The sequence below is a fragment of the Zeugodacus cucurbitae genome, chromosome X (assembly GCF_028554725.1).
Source record: "Zeugodacus cucurbitae isolate PBARC_wt_2022May chromosome X, idZeuCucr1.2, whole genome shotgun sequence".
Taxonomy (NCBI): domain Eukaryota; kingdom Metazoa; phylum Arthropoda; class Insecta; order Diptera; family Tephritidae; genus Zeugodacus; species Zeugodacus cucurbitae.
Window position 1 is genome coordinate 29570719 of NC_071672.1, and position 22347 is coordinate 29593065.

At 35.7% G+C, this 22347-nt stretch overlaps 1 protein-coding gene across 6 annotated transcripts in view; it reads right to left on the reverse strand.

Annotated features, from left to right (window-relative positions):
* Positions 1-1024: 1024 nt before the first annotated feature.
* The window catches only part of LOC105218330 (putative mediator of RNA polymerase II transcription subunit 26), a 43499-nt gene continuing 22176 nt past the window's right edge, over positions 1025-22347 (reverse strand). For 2 of the 6 annotated variants that reach the window (XM_054235437.1, XM_029044219.2), the window contains 7 exons: positions 15348-15432; positions 13341-13529; positions 8695-8943; positions 7131-7573; positions 6343-6466; positions 3658-4308; positions 1025-2082 (listed from right to left, as the gene is read on the reverse strand). In XM_054235437.1, coding sequence (XP_054091412.1) covers positions 1403-2082; positions 3658-4308; positions 6343-6466; positions 7131-7573; positions 8695-8943; positions 13341-13529; positions 15348-15432 — 2421 coding nt within the window. In that variant the 3' untranslated portion in view covers positions 1025-1402. The remainder of the gene's footprint in view (positions 2083-3657; positions 4309-6342; positions 6467-7130; positions 7574-8694; positions 8944-13340; positions 13530-15347; positions 15433-22347) is intronic. The other 4 variants (XM_054235438.1, XM_054235439.1, XM_054235441.1 and 1 more) reach the window with 4 other exon arrangements.

Genomic DNA, 22347 nt, shown 5'->3' on the forward strand with positions numbered 1-22347 from the left:
AGCTGGTTCTCAAAGGTTAGTTTGTGCCTTCAAGTTGTTTCAGCCGCAGTCTAGCGCAAGGTGGACAATGAAGGCGAAAGTGTCTCGTTGTCTTAAACTACCCTTTTTCCATGCAACTTAAGCAATTTTCATCCGTTTTGATATTTAGCCTCACATCAGGTAACCCCAACGGATAGTGTAAGGACTTCTATCATTACGGCGAGCTGAACCTTACTAAGAGCAAGTAGCTCAGTGGATCTCCTGCGATACGTCTTAGGACAGAAAGATCTTGTAGTTGCACAAGTATTGGCCTTTGTCCAACCCCTACAGTTTTTATGCGACGACTACTGATCTAACGGAGAGAGACAGGAGCTTGATATAAATGAGGGAAATAACCACATATAAGTAAGATAATGCTATACCGAAAGAAAGACAACATTTCTTCTATGCTGTATTTGTTTATGCATTTTTTTAAATAATTATACTTATAAGAAATTATGAAAAATCTGCATAGTGAGTGGTATGATCCTACTTTGATTGGTGAGTTATTCTTATTAAGTGTATTCCTCCGTAATAGCCTTTTCCCGCTTGAATAATTAACCGGCCTTTACGCGATTAAAGCGGTGATTTAGAACGATTTACCACACAAAACAAAAATTTGATTTTATTACATTAATTTTTAAACGAATACAAATTGAATTGAAAATGTAATACAAATTTGCGCTTGTTTTCCCCTCTGTAAATTTGGCTGCGTTTATTGGTAAAATAGCAATCAGCTGCTGAAACCTACCAACTGTTCATGAACAGCAAAACTAAAAATGTCAAACAGTTGTTCGTTAATCGAGTGCCCGGCAGTGCGAAAGACAAAAATATTTCTCAATTATAAACTTTATGAAGTTAATTAGTTTGGCTGTGCGAAAATGCTATAACAAAACAACAAATTAGTTTAGTATATACAAATGTATTAGATTAGTTTAGTACAATATAAAAAAAAATATTTTCATTTAATATTTTCAGTCCAATAAGAAATAAAAGATCTCTGGACTTCGTGTTTTAATCAATGTTTATTCAAGTATAGGATATTTCATTGGAAGGTTAAAAAAACTGTGTTAATATGTTTTCACTGAGTTAATGATATTCAATTCTATCACGATTATAATAGTATAAGCTTATATAGGTAGACAAACAAGATTTGAATTTATTTTGCTCGAGAGCAGTGTGGGTAATAATGATTAAAAAATGCATACATACTTGGGTACATATTTAGCAGTTTTTCGACTTACATATGAAACATGGTATATAAAAAGTCGAAATGTCAAATCACCTAAGTTATATTTATTTGCAATATATATATATAGTATATTCATGTTATTACTCGTATTTTGCCGTTCCCTCGATTCGGTACATATGTATGTATATTTGCTTAAAAATCTGTATAGGGTAAAGTATTGGCAGCAGTCAATGGCACTTGCTGGTAAATGCCGCAGCTTTCAATATTGGGAGTTTTGAAACTGTTATCGCATGGCGATTTATAGCTAGAGATACCACTTGACTTCCAACCGCGTGCTGTGTTATTATAATTTTGACCATGCAAAATTTCGTTGGGATTAATTCGTTTTATGTAGACAGGTGTGGGAAACCGATTGTAATTGACATTGATATCTGTTGGCCGCAAGTTCGATTGGTATGGCGTAGTTGGCAGCCGCTCGATATTGGCTGGACGCTGGTATGCTGCGGGCACAATATTTTGTACTTTGTCTACATTCGACCTTATCGGCAAACGACGAGTTTGTGCGTTGTATTCATTGTTTTGCGCTTGTTGCTCATCAGCATTCTCAAATTTAGCGATCTTGTCGTAAGACAATGGCGATGGATTATAATTGATTTGAGGCACAGTTTGATGCTGTACTGGCCTATCGCTGTTTGGTGGAGCGTAACTTCTGAAACCACCATGACTCGGCCTTGCCAACGGGAAGGTGCTGGCGCTTGAGGTAGTTGCTGATGCTTGCTGCCAGGATGGCTTGTAGTGCTCGGGTTCCTTGCTGATTACCACGGGTGGTGGGGCATAACTCTCCAACGATATCTCTTTTGGCACATATAGCTCTGTAAATATTAAAAATAATTGTCAAAGAAAATAGTTGTATTAGTTTCAATTATAAATGTGTTTTTTTACATAAAACCTATACAGAGAAATCTCTAACGGACACCTCTCTTGGGCGGACATTTTTTCATGCACCAAGTTAGATTTTGACAACAAATGACCCGCTCTTAGGCGGACACCTATCTTGGGCGGTCAAAAATGTGCACTGTAATAACACGTGGATGAACAATGCTCAAAATCAGTTTCTTGGCGAATTAAATCATAAATAAACAATTTATTCATATAAAATCTTCCAATTTCGAAATATATAACACCCAAATTGAGGTCATTGAAGAAAATTTGTAATCCATTAACTTATGTGAAGTATCGAAAAAATAAAAATATGGTTTATACATTTTTCTAATAAACTAAAATTAAAAAGGGGTCAAGCAGTTAGGTGGGTTTCAAATTTTCAAAATTTGGACAATTTTTTTTTGTCTTATAAATAGTAAAATTCTCCAAAAAGTTCAATCAATTCTAATTTTCTACAATTCTAAGAGTTAGTTAGAAGCTGCGCCCATCAGTCAGTTTGAAGTCGGTGAACACGATTTCTCGAAATTTGAAGCGATTTTGTTCAAATTTTGCACACATCTTTGATATTAGATATAATCTAGGTGATGAACGAAGGATTTAATTTAATTTTTTTTAGCTATTTATTCACGTAAATATATGGCGAAAATTTGACCAAAAATGTGAGTTTTTTTGTTATAAATCTAACAACAAAATTTTACTATTTTATTATTTTTTCGTTCATTAACTAGTTTTATCCATTTACTAACAAAATATTTTTGGTTTTTTTATTTTGGTTCAACCAATAATGAGTTATGCTGTCCACGACAAGCGGTTTTTTGGCCATTGTTGACCGCTGTCGCGCCATGAAAACCGACTATTTTATGCCTAAAATTGAAGCTCGTGATCTCAACGACATTTGACAACACATCGTATCAATCAATAGATTTATTGAGAGAACACTTCGGTGAGCAGAAAATCACGTGTGTCATTCGCCAGTTACCAGTCGAAAGGCTCGATCGAGTCATTGAAAAGTGGACTCAACGAATGGACCAACTGAGACGTAGCCGCAGCCAATATTTGAAAGAGATAATCTCTAAAATATAAATACCCATGAATGTTAATAATCAGTACCCATTAAATTTGAATTTTCTGTATTTTTCTCTTTAAAAACTCCTTTATATATTATCATATTTACTTATATGCACTTGTCAGTAAATAAATTAAATACCCAGAGACTAAATCAAACCTGAAACAACATATAGCCGGAATTAGTTACATAGTTGTTCGAAAAGTTGGTAAATTAAAACATTTTACACCTACAAGGAAAAACATGACTTGTACAAATATGGCGTATTATTTTAATATAAAATAAAAAAAATTGGTTGCCATGATATGTAACAGTTGTGTAACGAATCGACTCATGCAACATTATTATGGTATTCATTAGGAGTTTCCGGTCGGAAAACAACAAAGTGCGTTTAGGAGAAAACATATACCATTATACACATATTATTGGTTTATCTTGCCTTCGATTTCGTTTCGTAATTGATAGTTTGCGGATTCGGGCCAAGTATCAACATTTTTTCGCTGTTCACTAAACAATTCACTATCGTCAGCTAGAGGAGTTTCTAAGTCTGCTATTTCATAAATTTCATCATTATTTGCTTGGTTTGGTTTCACTGATTTAGTTATGGTTTCCTCCCTAACTAACTGTTGCTCATAGTTCAATATTAGATCACGCACAGCAATTTTGACGTATTCAGTTTCCTCATTTCCGTTTTCGTTTTCATCCACCTCGTGCTCCTTGAAGTTCTGTTGGCTCGGTGACTGTTGTTTCTTTTGTTCACTCTGTATAGGTACGTATGCTGGTTGTTTTAAATCCTCTTCTCTCACATTTTCGGTTAATGTACTGCTATTGTTTTCCAACTTTTCCAGTCGCTCTGGTTTGTTATTACTTATTTCTTTATCCTCCTTATTATGCGATTGCTGCATTTGTCGTTTCATACTCATATCCTCTAATTCCAAGATTGCATCCTTGTATAGTACCAATTCTTTTGTTGGTATTGGTGACACTCTTAACTTCGGTGAACGCATGAATTGATTGAGTATATCCTCCGATTTGGTCTTATTACTTTCACTGACAACTTCCAACTCATACCTTACAATCTGTTCATCGTCTTTAAAGATTTACGTTGGACCGGGTTTAAAAAAAATAATAATGCTTTATAATGAATGCTTTATAAACAAGTAAGGAAAGGCTAAGTTCGGGTGGAAGCGAACATTTTATACTCGCGCAATTTATTGATATATTTTTATTAAGATAACACACAATTTGACCAAATTTGAAAATCCTATAATTACGTATATGAGAGCTATGGGAAGTTATGACCCGATTTTAACCATTTCTGGTACAGAGACACACTATTGGAAGAAAAATATTTGCTCTGAATTAAAATAAGATACCTGAGAGATTTACCGAAATATTCGGTGAAAAATTACCATGGGGCACTGAATTCTTCATATTCGATATTCAGGGCTTTGAAAAGTTATAGTCCGATTTTTTCACAAGTGATGTCACAGATCATATACAGTATTTGTGTAAAGATTTATTTCGCTATTCTCATTGTTTCCTTATGTATATATTATAAAGTGAAGGAATAAGATGGCGTACAAAAGTGTGTTACATGGGAAGTTGTCGTGGTTGTGAACCGATTTCATCCATTTTCCACACGTGTCATCAGGGTGTCAAGAAAATATTATATACCGAATTTCATTCGAATCGGTCGAGTAGTTTCTGGTTTTTGACCCATAAGTGGGCGATGCCACGCCCATTTTCCATTTTGTAAAAAAATCTGAGTGCAGCTTCCTTCTGCAATTTCTTCTTAAAAATTTAGTGTTTCTGACGTTTTTCGTTAGTTAGATAACCCACTTTTAGTAATTTTCAACCTAACCTTTGTATGGGAGATGGGCGTGGTTATTATCCGATTTCAACTATTTCCATGGTGTGTGGTGAGGTACGTTAGAGAACCTACTGCAGAAAGTTTGGTTTATATAGCTTCATTGGTTTGCGAGATATACTATATACAAATAACCGATTTGGCGGCGGGGCCACGCCCGCTTTCCCAAAAAAATTATATCCAAATATGCCCCTCCCTAGTGCGATCCTTTGTTCCAAATTTTACTTTTATAACTTTATTTATGGCTTAGTTATGACACTTTATGTGTTTTCGGTTTTCGCCATTTTGTGGACGTGCAGATTTTGCCCATTTTCTAAAGCAACCCTCTCACGGTCCCAAGGAACATGTGTTCCAAGTTTCATTAAAATATCTCAATTTTTACTCAGGTTATCCGTTGCGCGGACGTTCATTTCTTTTTGATGTATATAACCCTATATCTAACTCGCGTAGGTCTGACTACTGCTTTGCTCGTCGGGCATCGGGATTCACGCTATAAGTTAAATATATTACCGGATGCTAGCTGAAGAAGCTGCATGGACTTTTTCATAGTCTACGTGTGTTTCCCTCTAAGGAACAGCCTTACAACCTACCTACCATACCAGTCTATTAACAATAAAGTTTGTGAGTTTTACAACGGATATTATCTACATACCAAAAACTTCATATGCTAGGATAAATTGCCAACACAGGTGATTTGTTTGATTGGAGAAAGATAAGAATTTATTTATTATAGGAATATTGATACGTAGTATTCATATCTGTACAGATATATGAATGAAGTAGATCTCACTTAGCTATCGAAAGAAGCGTTAATCGACTTTGTGTTTCTGTCAGTTTTACGAGAGTAAAATTGGTCATTGTAGTACCCGCGCATTAATTTCTTCCGAATCTAAGGTATATTTTTCGTGATATTATGTAGCCCAGATAGTAGGTATAAATTAACATTTTCCGCTGAACAGAATAGAATTTCGACCTGTATATCAGAGTTTGTTTGACCTCCTCAATGAAATGCGAAAACAACATTACACGGAAATTAAATTGAATTTATAAAATATATATATATTTTGTTGCGAACGAATCAATTAATTTTTTTAGTCAAGACTACTTTTAAAGGCATATATAGACATAGTTTTCACACTATTTTCATGGCCAAGCCAGGCCATTTCAATCAACGAAAAGTTACATACATATCTTAGACACCGGCTAAGTAAATTAATAAATAAATAAACTACTAAATATTTTTCTTTTCCTTACCTTTTGGTAGTGAAGGACTTGGCGCTTTCCAACCTTGCGGTAAACTAGGCTTATAAGCCAACTCACGTTGTGGATTATGACCAAAGTTTGGTTTAACCGTTGGGAAATATGATTGTGATTGTTCCTATTATTAAGAAATCAGAAATACAATTCGATTAGAAATATCATTAAAATTTATAACATAGATAATCAAGAAAATACACCGAATATATCAATTATATTAATCAAAGACTAATATGTGCCATGTCTTTTTTGGTTCAATTATGCAGTCACTCAAACCAGTGTTCACATGTTTATATAATGACTTCGTAGAACTTCACTTAAACTAAAGGATAAGAGATAATAAGATAAGGTACCCTAGCAACATTGACGTCGGTGTGGAAGCGAGCTCAGTTGCTCAAGAGCGCTGGACACACTGACGTTGAGGTAGCTCGCCAAACGCTGGACAACAACCAGCACCTGTGCAGTAGCAAGATCTTGGTGAGTGGAATGGACATTAGCCGACTTAAGTACTTTAAAATAGCGCTCCAAGGGCTTTGTCGACTTTGTCGGGCTTTGTTTAAGTGAGACTCTCTATAGATGCGGCGATCTATCGCTTGACCTAATCTAACGTAACTACTAAACTTACTGTTGTGACAACATGTGAGTACTTGTTTGAGTGACGGTAAGTTATCCATAATAAATATCTTTTTGAATAAACACGGTTAATTGTTTGGACATTTTTTTATTTTTCGCGTACAATTAACCAGGCATATTCATTACTATTTTCTAGAAAAAGTTATACAAACTTGGGAAGGTGCTATGCTGTAATCCGCAGTGAGACCATTCTTATATGGCGTGGTGTCGATATTGGTAGGATCCGTATATTGATATTGCGCCACCGGGGCTGGAGATAATGCCGGTGTTGATGTCTGCTGTGTTCGACTGTCATCGTCAAGAAAAGCTGTGCTAGCTGAACCAGTTTCCAGTGCTGCTTCCCATGGTGTCTTTACCACTTTCAAACCGGGTTTAACATATTTCTCTAGTACTTGCTCCTGATGCAAATTCAATTGTACGCGGTGTTTGCCCGCATCAGAATAAGCAGGTAAAATACTCGGAGATGTTGCTGGCTTAAACTGTTGCTGCTGCTGTTGGTAATCTGGAAGACCGGATGGACTTTCAGTGCGTGCACTTTTATCGTCAACCACCCATTTCTCAGACTTCCTGCGGCGTTTGGCAAAAAGCTCAGCACCTTTTGCGCGTGGAATTTTGTAGCATTAGATGCGCCGAATTTCATTTGTTGCCGCAGAGCACAGTACAGCGATATAAAATTAATGATGCACATTAAGCATGAAGCGGCATTAAGCAGCGTAGACGAGCGGTGATATGCGCGTAGATTTTTTATATATAAAAATGTGCAAAATGAAAATTTATTTTATTACAAATAGAATGGGTAAAGAATATTATATGTGTATGTATATATAAATCACAATAATAGCCTCCAAATTCAAGGGTAACGCAATAAATACTAAATATAGATAACACAGTGAAATCTTTATCCGCGCTAAATACCTAACTGGTGTTGCGTGTTGTAATATCTTTCTTCCAGTACACGAGCGACCTTATCTAGTACAATACAATAACTATTTGCAGTAGAATCCCGATTATCCGAACACATACGTCTGGGCTCTATTCGCCAATTTAATTCTATATAATTCTTCCTCCGAAACGTTTGAGCCATCTTCCGGTCGCACCCGATCCTCTAAAGCGAGCCAAAGTGAAAAAAACAGTATACGGACTTTGTCGCGCCCCGGTTATCATAGAGCGATGGTGGATCCATCATACGAAAGTGCTATCGAGCACCAACATATATAAATAGGATGCATCCATCTAATGCACCCGATCCGTTCACCAGTGAGTTCAATTGAAGCATTGGCGAAGTGTGCGTTGAAGAGAATATTAAGGAGTGGTTGAACTGCATTTATGAAGACCCTGGATTCCAAATATTAACTGTTGAATAAATCATTGACGCTTTGAACAGTAAGAAAAGAGAAGATGATGAAGAGACTGAAACTGGAGATGGTATGTGAAGTACCACCTCACGCAGAAGCTTTAGATGTTGCTTTTAAGTGGTTTGAAAGACAGCGCCAATCGGTTGCCTTACAGTTATTACATTTGCAGGGCATCACGGACTTGGTCGCAATGAAAAGTTTTGATTCATTTCGATTATCCGAAATACCACTGCTTTTTTTTTTTTTTGGTTCCGGGTCATCGGAATTCTACTGTAGTACCTAAAAACGCCTACTCTCATTTAAATTGTTTATTAAAGTTCTACACTTACCAACAAATATTCATATACATATTTAGATTTACCTTTGCCTTTTTGTGTCTGTAGCGCTGTGATAAGTTCCGCACATTTATCGGGCGACAAAAGACCAGTTTCAATATTAAAAGAGTCACTCACGGACGTTATGTCACGCACTTTTCCAAGCGGGTTCATTAAAAATCGCAGAGGTACTTGATTATGTGCTGAGTTTTGAGTTGTTGGTTGTGTTGTTTTAATAAGTGAGACATTATTTTCTTTAAATTCCTCCTGATAATTTTTCTCCTTGATGGTTGAATCTAAATTTCCAGCAATATTATTGTTAGCGGAATTATTTTTTCCTTATTACCAACTTATATTGTTTCAATCCCGTTAATACCGCCACGCGTACACTTCGAATTATATATAGCAGTACAGGAGCATGTAGTAATCACCACTAATACATTTGTTATTTACAACACAAGAAAAACGAAAATTTTGGAAAAGGCGATTTTGTTCTCAACATAGTCTCTATTTTAGGGGGCTCTGCAAAGTATAAGGTTTACTTTTCCTGTTTAATCGTCTCAAATTCCTGTATTGCGACTGACTGCTCCTAGTGTGAAAATATTAAGAAGTAGGGAGAATACCGCGTATGGGAAGGTACTTTAATCTGCGCCAAATGAGCTGCGGTTATACGGTCGAACAGAAGTACAAGGAATTCCTACTGACGAGCGTTAGAAGGAAATGTAGGAACATGGTCGGCCTACTCGCTGGTCACAGCCTACAAGCTGGGGCTGACAGATTGTGAAAACTGTAGGAAATGTCTAAAGCAAAGTAACAGTGAAACAATGGAGCCTCACTTGTACGCTTGTACTGCATTGTCAAGGCAGTGGCCTCACAGTACAATAATCTGGAAGAGGTATCGTTAATGAGACCACCTTTTGAAATTCGCGTCAAGCGCTGTCATCCTAAGGGACTACTCCTCATTGACTACATGATGGCACTCCAGCTGAAACGTGTGACTTTCTTGCCTACCAGCTTAACCTAATCTAGCCGCATCTATAGTCTATAGTCTAATAACGTACTTTCAAAATTGTTTTCGAATAACTCAACATCCTTAATCCATAGGTAGCGTTACTACTTAGAAGCGCTTCGTCTAACTAAATAGTTATCGGACATATAAATATATAAGAAGGCAATGTTTAGACACAATTGATTTAATTATATTTTTACATCAATAGCTCTTTTTCTTAAAAAGTTGTTAAACAAAATTATTTACAGAACATGGATATTTTGAAAATGCATTTGCTAGAGATAATTGGGCATGCTTCTAAACGATATTGACTATAATGTCAATATATTGGTAACGTATAATAAACAAAAAGTGTAATTAAAAACGGTTACAAATCTTGTTGAAACTTAAAATAAGTGTTTCTTTTCAAAAATCAAAATCGGGCGTATGATTTTCCAGATTGGTTCATAAAATTGACATGCAATACAACATGGGATACAATTAAAGAACTTTCGTTAGCTGGACAATCAATTTGGGTTCACCACGTCCGAAAAAAAATTATGAGCAAAATTATCGATACCATTATTTTGACAGGCCAAAGCAAAGGTGAAAACGTACTTTTGCCACGTATCCTAATGCTCTTGACAGATACGCCATCTCCATGAGGTACTTGACGTGAAGCCTTTCTATATGGTTGCGAAACATGGAAACAATGAAAAGGTGTAAGTTTTTACAAGCCGATGCCTTCCCTACATTTGCCACATATTCTGGCCCGTCACCGTCTCTAACATGGACTTGTGGTCACGCACTAACCAAACACCCTTACGTACCGAATTTCTCAATAGAAAATGCGGCTGGCTCGGACATGTGCTGAGGTGCAATCCAGATACAAGCACTCGTAACGCGATCGACTGGAATACACAAGGTAGCCGAAGAAAAGACCGACCCACACTAACCTGGAAAAGAAATTTGGACATCGAAATATCTAAGGTCCAAACAAGATGGAGTCAAAACAAGAGGCTAGCACAAGATCGTAATAAATAGCGGAATTCCATTGTGGCGCTTTGTTCGCCCGCGGAGCCACAGGAGTAGTTTGTAAAATAAAAACATGTTTTATAGACTTATTAAAATGACATAATGTAAAATAAGTGGGCATTGTTATAGTATGGTTTATGACATATTTAGTCCTGATATATAGTATGTGGTCTGGTCATGTTATTCCTTTTTTTTCCGCAAAAACAGCGCAAGCGTCTGACGGGCTATTAAATATACACGTTGAAATCGATAAAATGCTTATATATATATTTAATTATAGCAAAAGATGATTAGTTTGGTTGACCCACAAAACTTTTATTAATATTAAATTATTTGTATTTAGTAGTTTTAGAATTAATGCATATATAATTGTATGGATTACGAAAGACTTATACAACAGACATTCAAACGCTAATATTGAAAGTATTATTTTACACAACATTATCTCATCCTTATGGATAACAGATACAGATGTACATGCTGTTATTATATGAAAAACTAATTGAGCGCTTTTTTGTTACTTTAAGGATAACGCCAACAATATCCAAAAAATTGAAAAAAATTGTTCCCATGTTTTACTGTCGATATAATAGACTCGTTCCCACGACAGTCGGTGCTACATAACCGGTACCGACCGGAATTTTCATTCGGCCAAGGACTGTTAAATCGCCAGCATTCCTCAAAATTATTTGGGGAATGTTTTATGACGGTACAACAATCATTTTCAAAAATTAGTTGTTTATATGACATAATTTACATAAACTAAACTTCTATCAAATAGAGGTCCTGTGCTATCCGGAATTTTTGTTACTTTTCGGAACTTGCTTTTCTGTCAGAAATGTGTAAGTATAATACAAATTCAAAAAGTCACGTCACAGGTACATGATTTTCTTGAATAAATAACGGGTGAATCAAGTAGGGGTTTTTTGAGTAGACTTTTTTTGACAGATCTCGGACTGACGTATGGCATGAATTGGCGCATTTTACGTCGAGATCTTAAATTGAAATCGTACAAAGGTGCAAGAACTGAAGCTGCTCGACCTTCCCAAGCGACATCACTTCGCTCTATGGGCCATTGCTGGCTCAATGAATATTTAAACAAACAAACTTGCCACATTTGGGACGAAGCGCAACCGGACACATCGCATCAATCAATGGATTTATTGAGAGAACACTTCGGTGAGCAGATAATTTAACTTTGTAGGCCGTAGTGATGAGCGATATTGCTATTTTTGAATCACTGTGATTTCAGTGATTGCTACTTTTAAATCACTGTGATTTTTTATTGCTATTGCGATCACAACAAAAAAAAAACGAATTTATGAGAATTTGTACTCCAATTTTTTTTTTAATTATTTACATTTAAATTTTTATTAATTTTAACAATATCGAAAATTTACCTGCTTTTGTAATCACTATTAACTAATTAATATATTTTGAGTACATTTAACTGCTTTTGTAATCACCGTATCCAAAATTAACAAAATCACAACTAAAATTTCTACTGTGACCACTGAACAGTGATTGCTACTTTCGAACTGATATTGTTACTAAACAGTGATTGCTCCTTTCGAACTGATACTGGTACTGAACAGTGATTGTTACTTTCGAACTGATATTGTTACATGTTGCTACTTTCGAACTGATACTGGTACTGAACAGTGATTGCTACTTTCGAACTGATATTGTTACAGTGATCGAATTAGAATCACTGAACTGCTATTGCTACAGTGATCGAATTAGAATTATTGAACTGTTATTGATATAGTGATCGAATTAGAATTACTGAACTGCTATTGCTACAGTGATCGAATTAGAATTATTGAACTGTTATTGCTATAGTGATCGAATTAGAATTACTGAACACCTATATGTACTGTGATAGAACAAAAGCACTGAACTTCTCTATAGCTACTGTGATCGAACTCAAATTACTTAACTGCAATAGCGATTTTAAATCACTGATATTTACAAAAATTGATCACTGTTGCTATAAGCGATTTTTCAATCACAGTGAAAAAATCACCGGTAGTGAAATATCGCTCATCACTAGTAGGCCGGTTGATTGGCCAACAAGTTATTGTGATATCACACCGTTAGACTTTTTCCTGTGTGGGAATGTAACGACTATTGCGAATCCATTTAGTCAATGCGAACAATTCCGCTTGGAGCAAAACATCACGCGTGTCATTCGCCAGTTACCAGTTGAAATACTCGAAGGAGTCAACGAAAATTAGACTCAACGGATGAACCATCTGAGACGTAGCAACGGCCAACATTTGAAATATTAAAAAATAAATTCCGAAGAATGTTCTTTCGATTGATAATAAACATTCTCCATTAAATTTGAATTTTCTGTATTTTCCCTTTAACAAAGTAGGAAACCTCAAAATGGATCACCCTTTATTTATTTGTTAACGTAACTATGCACTCAATCCGAATTGACTACGACTCGATTGTAGTTAGTAATTTGTCGTCGTGAATTGGTATTTCTCCTTACTAGATCAATATATGTATATTTTAGTGTGCTCCCCAACGCTTTAATGAATATTATATTTGTATTACTAAGCTCTAAATAAAAAAGGGAACAACATTTTCTGATTAGTACACATAGGTTTGTCAGCGTGTACACATTTAGTTATACATATATGTACGTTAAGAATATCGTACCTTGGCCAGCACCTTCGTGCACCCATTTAACCGAGCGCTTTTTGCGATTCACATACATTGATTGACCTTTCGATTTCTGGTTGCTTATGTCGCTCAAAGAATGCGAAATTCTGCGCGCTAGTTCAACCTGATCTTCCACTGTTGGATGCAAAGCAGGTGAATAAAACGCCGATGAGGAGTACAATTTGCCTAGAGAGTTTAAATTTCGTTTGAAATCATAGAAAATTTATTAGATTTATGTAAGTTGAAATATAAATAGGTGATACGTTTTTTGTAAATTCATTGTATTCATTTATTGTCTTAATTGCGTATATTAGGTGAAGTATTAACAACAGCATAGGCTCATTTTTTTTTTTGGTCTGTTCTAAAGAAAACAAGAAAAAGGAGTGCTAGACATTTCTTTTAAAAAATAAACTATATTCTTAAAAATATAAACAAAATTAGGTAAATAAGTAGAGTTACACAATATAGAAGCAATTTTAATTAATTAAGGATAATTTAATCCATTTGTTTTTCTCCTGTCGGTAGAGGATAGCACTGTACAGACAAAAATCGGAAAAAGATTAAAAAAATTAAGAAAAATCTCATATCCAATACATGTAGACCAGAAAAAACGTAGGCCGATATATAGAATTTTTAGTTTCGACTATTGCGAATCCATTAAGAATGGATACCTAGGAGAATATACATATATATCACCTATTTTCCGCAGCTTCCCCCTATAGCATGTACTGGTGAAACGAATGTTTTTTGTTTTTGGTTGACGTGGCTTTAGTAGTTTATAGCCTTTTCGCACAGGAGTTAATCGAAAAATTAACCGGCTTTTGTTCAATTAAAGCCTTGATTTAGAACGATTTATCATACAAAAGAAAAATATAATTTTTTTCTACATTAATTTTGAATCGAATACAAGTCGAGTTGAAACTGGAATGCAGATTTAAGGATTGTTGTCCACGCTGTAAATTTGACTGTGTTTATTGTTAAATTACACCGGTCAACACGATTTTTGGGTCTGACATCTACATGTTAAATTTTAGTTTCTCCTATGACAAAAATAAGGAAAAAAATGTTTCCCGGTTAAAGTTTGCTTTCGCAGAAATTAGAGCAATTTTTCGATTTTTAAGAAGAAATTACTGATTTTTATATTTTTTCTATAATTTCACTATAGATTATTTTGATTACTGACTTTTAGGTTAAAATGGGCTTCATAGGCTTCGCAAAGTTTCAAATTTGTTGATAAAGCAAATTTTTTTACTTCTAACTTGAATAAATTCACCGCAAATAAAACAGAATGAATCAACATCATTTTTACACTGACTTGATGCCATTTTTTAACTGAGTAATACACTAATATTGTTGTTACAGCTATAATAAACAGGTTAACATTCACTACTGTGCCTCTTACAAATAATAATACTGTTTACTTTCGGGTTAATCAAAGTGCTGCCATCTTTGATTTATGAAATAAATTAAGATATACTTATCGATGCAGATCAGCCCAAAGCAAACTTAAAGAACTAAAGATTAATATTTAAGTGTTTTTAATGTCTAGAATCAGAATTCAAGCATGAGAACAGAAACCCCAAAAAAAATATTTTTTTGTTGTTATCAATTAGCTGCTGAAATCTACCAACTGCTTATGAACAGCAAAACAAAAATGTCCAACAGCTGTTCGTTAATCGAGTGCGAACGGTAAAAACTGCTTTCTCAATTATATACCTAATTTGGCTGTGCGAGAAGTCTATTAATATTAAAATCATATGTTATTCCATTATAAATACTTTGTATATGTATTATATGTGGGTATTGAAATGCGTGTGAGTAATTTGCAATAAGGAAATATAAAAGCACTACTAGCAAGATAAAAAATTTAATATTTATTTAAATACTTTTATGTATACTGTTAGTTTTATGCTTCATTTCAAGCAATTCGATTTGCATATTCGTGATTGTATATAAAAACGTATCACCTTTGTATGTTTTTCTTAATACTTTGGTTGTACTTACGATTTCTTGGAAGAACTGCATCGTTATCTGTTGCTGGTGTGAATATTTTATGCAAATCGATATGTTTTGAAGCATTTGTTGACTCCTTCATAAGCGAATTTAGTTAATTAAATATGAAACGATTAAAATAGAAAGAAAGATTTTGCCAAATTATGGATATATGGTACACGTGTTATTAAGATATCTTAATTTTTACTGAAGTTGTCGCTAGTTGAAATAGAGGAATGACTGGCAGACAGACATTGCAAGTCGTTCAGTATGTGTTGCGAAAGTTACTCGTGACTCGTAATCATCGACCCCGAAGAAGAAGAAAAAGATGGGGTTAAGTGGACCTCGGATTCAGCGAGACCAGAAAACATTAGGTACATATAGTAAGACCCCCAGTTCGGAACCAATTTTTTTGTGTGGCTGTGCTATTAGTAGAAAAGCAACTGAGTCTAGTCCAGACATTCCCCTACCCATAATATACCCTAAATATCGTAATATTACTATTGGAATAGCTAAAGTTTTCACAAAAAAATATTTCATCGTCTTTGGCCAGAGTATGAAATTTTCGCTTACTCCCGATCGCCTTTCCTCACTTGTTATTCATAAATTTTTTAACATGTCAATGAAGTCGGATAAAATGCTCTGTGCAGTAATATGCTTCGCGGATTTGAATTCTAAAAAGTTCATTACAACGAAAAAATGTCAATATGCATTGTCACACAAAGAAATTTTATCCGAAGCATCTATTATATGTGATATAGCGTATTTAACCAGGAGAGTCTAATAATTAGACTGAAGCCAATTTAAAGACAGCAATGCATACTGTATGTGTTTCAACTAGGAACTTAGCATATATGTATATACATATGTATATATAGAGTACATATAGTACATATGTACTTTTTTCACATTGGAATCTCGAATATTTTTGCACACTAACTTACATCACTTTTACGCCATATTTGTTTACTTAAAGATATGAGAAATTGTTTCTTGAGTGGATTACGTCGATCGCTAGGTTTTAGGCCGCGTTTCCGTTCCACCATGCAATTGTCCGTTGTGTGCGATTTTCGCACATTATTGCCGTTTTGAAAACCACCCATCTGATCTGTACATGCGTTATCCGCATAACTATACAAATTGGCAGCACTTTGACTCTTCTCGTACATCTTACAATGACCGGATTTGATTTGATTTTATTGCAAATGCAACGATCGTTACCAACAAATATTATAGATCAGAAAAGTATTCAAAATTCAGCCTCCATATTAGCGTCATTTTAATTGATACACTTTATACGCGTGCTCATGTTGTCGAATGAATAGTGCTACGATTATGTTATGTAGCTGTGTAAATATATACAAAAGCACTGCATTGCAGAAGAAGCAGAGCAGCATCGAGTAGAATAATATATGTATAAAATATATTTATAGTATGGCGGCGTATGAAACACATACTTTTGGTGAGTGTGTCTGTGTAACAGGTGTGTTTGTATGCCGCACAGCAAATAAAAACAAAGACGAATTTGAATTTTCTTCTGGTAATGTTTTCGCTCTTTTGTTAAATACAGAGTTTCCATTTTTTTTTTTTCTGAGTCAACATTTATATTATAATACTATGAAAATTAATATATGTAGTATTAAAGCATCCCGGCAAGATTAGCTGTGACCAGCAGAATATACATATATATATATATATATATATATATTGTATATATTTTCCCAAAGCTCCTAGATGGAACACAGCGCCTCAAATAGCAAATCAAATACATTGAAATAACGTAATGTTAAAGTATGTATACAATGAATCTAAATAAAAACAAGTAAGGAAAGGCTAAGTTCGGGTGCAACCGAACATTTTATACTCTCGCAATTTATTTAGAGATTTACCTACATATGTTTTCGGTGAAAAATTACCCTTAGGCACTGAGTTTGACATCAGGGGCCTTGAAAAGTCATGGTTCGATTTTGACAATTTTTCCACAAGTGATGTCACAGCTCAAATACAGTATTTGTATAAAGTTTTATTTCGCTATCTTTATCGGTTCCTTATGTATACATTATAAAGTGAAAGAATCAGAAGGATTCAAAATTGAGTTATATGGGAAGTAGGCGTAGTTGTGAACCGATTTCGACCATATTCCACCAGTGTCATCAGGGTGTCAAGAACGTGTTATATACCGAATTTCATTGAAATCGGTAGAGTAGTTCTTGAGATATGGTTTTTGACCTATAAGTGGGCGACGCCACACCCATTTTCCATTTTGTAAAAAAATCTCAGTGCAGCTTCCTTCTGCCATTTCTTATGTAAAATTTGGTGTTTCTGACGTTTCTCGTTAGTGAGTTAACGCACTTTTAGTCATTTGCAACCAAACCTTTGTATGGGAGGTGGGCGTGGTTAGTATCCGATTTCTTTCATTTTTGGACGGACAGACAGACATCCGGATTTGAACTTTACTCGTCACCTTGATCACTTTGATATATATAACCCTATATCTAACTCGTTTAGTTTTAGGACTTACAAACAACCGTTATGTGGACAAAATTATAATACTCTCTTTAGCAACTTTTGTTGCGAGAGTATAATTAATATTGCGAAAATATGCTTGGGAACACACAATTTTTGACATACAGTTGAACTTACATAACTCGAACTTCTAAAACTCGAAGATCTCCATAACTCGAACCCTTAAATTGCGTTTAGGAGTCAAATTTAATACAAATTTCCTTCCATAAATATAACTTTTCGACGAGGGCTTAATACAAAATTTAAGATTTTCCAATCGCGGCACAATTTTAAAGAGTACCTATCAATATAGTTGTACGTTTTAATGGAAACTTCTATAACTCGAAGTCCGTCTAACTCGAAGTTTTTTTGTGGATTATCGAGTGGTGAATCGCGTTAGGGAAATTCAACTGTTATAATAATAAAGTAAAAATAATAAGTAAATCTTACACTACTAAAACTACAAAAAATTTTGTGTTTTGACTAACAGAAAGCTTAAGAGGTTAGTTGGTTTTCAAGTTGAAAAAGACATATCTTATATTACAATTCAGCATATCAAAGCTACATATTTAGACAGTATATTGTGAAATTTTTATTTACAAATTCCGAAAGTCACTCGTTGGTAACTCAATTACCCTGAGGTCTAGTTGAGCAAAACCTTTTTCTTATGAAAGTTCAAACCAACCAAGTTCAAAGAACGACTTCAATTGGTGTAAGAGCCTTGGAGCGTTTATTTTGACACTCGACTCAATGATCGGTGTTCAGTTGTTTTACCAATGAAAACCTTTCAATTTGCCATCATATAATTTCGGGAAATCGGGATTTTAATTTTCCATGGAAAATAATAAAAAATGTATTAATTGCCAGTTGATACGTATTAATTCACTTTATTTACCACTGAAAGTTCGAAAACCGACTGTTCTAATATACCATATGTTATAAAAAAACAAATTTTGAGACGCTCTCACACTGTTGGACAGTTGGACATCCCTTTATCCCTGCCGCACGATTACACTATACAAATTTGTGTACGTGCTAATGAATGTAAACATTAATAATATTTTATATTTAATATAAATTATAGTAAAATTGGGTAATGTAATAATTTAAAAAAAGTATTTTTATGTTATTTTACAATGAAATAACTGTTTTCATTTCATACATAAAAAATATAACTTCGTCCGCATAAACCTGCTCAGTCAACTGCTGATTAGAGACAGATTTTATCGACGTTTATTTATCGTATTGTGGCATCCTGGGGTTGCCGTTTTGGTCCATTTGTTTTCTCTTGGTCCATAGACCTATGAAATGTCCATTTTGAATTTTATTAAATAAATGAACAGGGTTTTTTCATTGTCGCTACAATAAGATTTCAATTTAACCCAAAATCCGACGTATCAATTTTATGAAGAATTTTTTTGGGAAAGAGTAGGCTGGCGTAGTACAATGACTAATCTGCAAAATCAGCTCTAGAACATAAAAAACACTAATAATTGTCAAAGTTGTTATGACATTTTACGCAAAGCGCGTTTGGTTTGCCGTGACTATGATTCCAGTGCATTAGCTCAATTGAAAGCTTAAAATCAAACAATTTTCGTTAGTATGGGAATTTGTTCGTTCATTGTAATGAGAAAAAAAATTCTACAAACGGGGACGATTTTCTCAAAAAGGCTACTTTTTCATCTGATGAAATGTATTGAAAATGAAAAAAATTGATATTAAATTTAAAAGAAAATGTGAAATAAATTACAACAATTAAAAACAAGTAAGGAAGGGCTAAGTTCGGGTGCAACCGAACATTTTATACTCTCGCAATTTATTGACATATTCTTATTAAGATAACACACAATTTGACCAAATTTGAAAATCCTATAATTAGGTATATGAGAGCTATGGGAAGTTATGACCCGATTTTAACCATTTCTGTACAGAAACACACTAATAGAGAAAAAATATTTCCTCTGAATTAAATTAAGATACCTGAGAGATTTACCGAAATACCGGTGAACAAATACCATGGGGCACTGGATTCTTCATATTCGATATTCGGGGCTTTGAAAAGTTATAGTCCTATTTCGACTATTTTTTCACAAGTGATGTCACAGATCAAATACAGTATTTGTGTAAAGTTGTTTTTTTCACTATCTTCATTGGTTAATTATGTATGTATATATTATAAAGTGAAGCAATAAGATGGAGTTCAAAATTGAGTTACATGGAAAGTTGTCGTGGTTGTGAACCGATTTCATCCATTTTCCACACGTGTCATCAGGGTGTCAAGAAAATATTATGTACCGAGATAACCCACTTTTAATAATTTTCAACATAACCTTTGTATGGGAGATGGGCGTGGTTATTATCCGATTTCAACTATTTTCATGGCGTGTGGTGGGGAGCGTAAGAGAACCGACTGCATGAAGTTTGGTTTATATAGCTTCATTAGTTTGCGAGATATATACAAATAACCGATTTGGGGGCGGAGGCACGCCCACTTTCCCAAAAAAATTACATCCAAATATGCCCCTTCCTAATACGATTCTTTGTTCCAAATTTTACTTTTATAACTTTATTTATGGCTTTGTTATGACAAATTATGTGTTTTCGGTTTTCGCCATTTCGTGGGCGTGGCAGTGGTCCGATTTTGTTAATTTTTAAAGCAACCCTCTCACGGTCCCAAGGAACATGTGTTCCAAGTTTCATTAAGATATCTCAATTTTTACTCAAGTTATCCGTTGTACGGAGGATGGAGAAGTTCACGTAAGTGAGGAAAGTTTTTGATTGTCATTCACTTGGGAGTTTCCAGAAACGATTCTTCTCCACATGTTTCAAGCAACTCACGACTTTCGGTTATAGACCAAGTATCCTCTGGGTAGCTAACAAGCATCCGTTTGAAGGCGAGCTAAAGTGAGAAGGCGAACCCGCTTCTGCGGTTGTGCGTAGGGCTTGGGACCCACCACATAAAAACGAAGTACCAAAAAAAACATGCAAACGTTTTAAGGATAATGATTTAAGGGCATGCACCTGGAATGTCCGGACCCATAATTGGGAAGGTGCCTCTGCCCAGCTGGTTGATGTCCTCATACGACTAAAGGCTGACATCACCGCCATCCAAGAAGTGCCATGGACGGGACAAGGACGGAAGTAGGTGGGTCCTTGTGACATCTACTACAGCGGCCATATAAAGGAGCGCAAATTTGGTGTTGGATTTATACTGGGAGAGAGACTCCGTCGCCGAGTCCTGGCATTCACCCCGGTGGATGTACGTCTAGCCACAATCCGCATAAAAGCGAGATTCTTCAACATATCGCTTATTTGCGCCCACGCCCCAACGGAAGAGAAGGACTATGTGACCAAAGTTGTTTTCTATGAGCGGCTAGAACGCACCTATGAGCGCTGCCCCCGCCACGATGTCAAAATCGTGCTTGGCCATTTTAACGCCAGAGTGGGTAAAGAAGGTGTCTTTGGCACAACAGTCGGAAAATTCAGCCTCCATGACGAAACATCGCCAAACGGCCTGAGGCTGATCGACTTCGCTGGGGCCCGTAATATGGTCGTCTGTAGTACCAGATTCCCGCATATGAAAATACATTAAGCTACTTGGCTGTCTCCTGATCGAAACACGCGTAACCAAATCGATCACGTTGTGATAGACGGAAGACATATCTACAGTGTTTTAGACGTGCGTACGCTCTGAGGACCAAATATAGACTCGCACCATTATCTGGTTGCAGCGAAGATACGCACCCGCCTCTGTGCAGCAAAGAACGCCCGTCAACAAACACAAGGAAGGTTCGACGTCGAAAAGCTGCAAACGCAACAGACAGCCACGAAATACTCTACTCGACTTGCACTCCTGCTCTCTGAGAGCACTCATCAGCATCTCGGTATAAGGGAACTGTTGGACGGCATCTCAAACTCACTACGTACCACTGCAACCGAAACCATTGGCTTTCGGAAAAGTCAAAAAAACAGCTGGTACGATGAGGAATGCCGTCTCGCAGCGGAGAGAAAACAGACTGCCTACCTCGCAACGTTGCAAACGACCACAACACGTGCGGGATGGGATAAATACCGAGAGCTGAAGAGGGAAGCGAGACGCATCTGCAGACAAAAAAAGAAAGAGGCCGAAATGAGTGAGTACGAGGAGCTTGAGAAGCTGGCAGACAGAGGGAATGCTCGAAAATTTTATGAAAAAATGAAGCGACTTAACGAAGGTTTCAAGACCGGAGCATCCTCATGTAGAGACCAAGGTGGTAATCTGGTAACCGATGTCCAGGGCATACTGGGATTATGGAGGGAACACTTCTCCGACCTGCTGAATGGCAGTGAGAGTACAACACCAGGAGATGGCGAACCCGATCCCCCAATCGATGACGATGGAACAGATGTTTCATTACCCGACCATGAAGAAATTCGAATAGCAATTACCCGCTTGAAGAACAACAAAGCAGCGGGGGCCGATAGATTACCGGCAGAACTATTCAAATACGGCGGCGAAGAACTGATA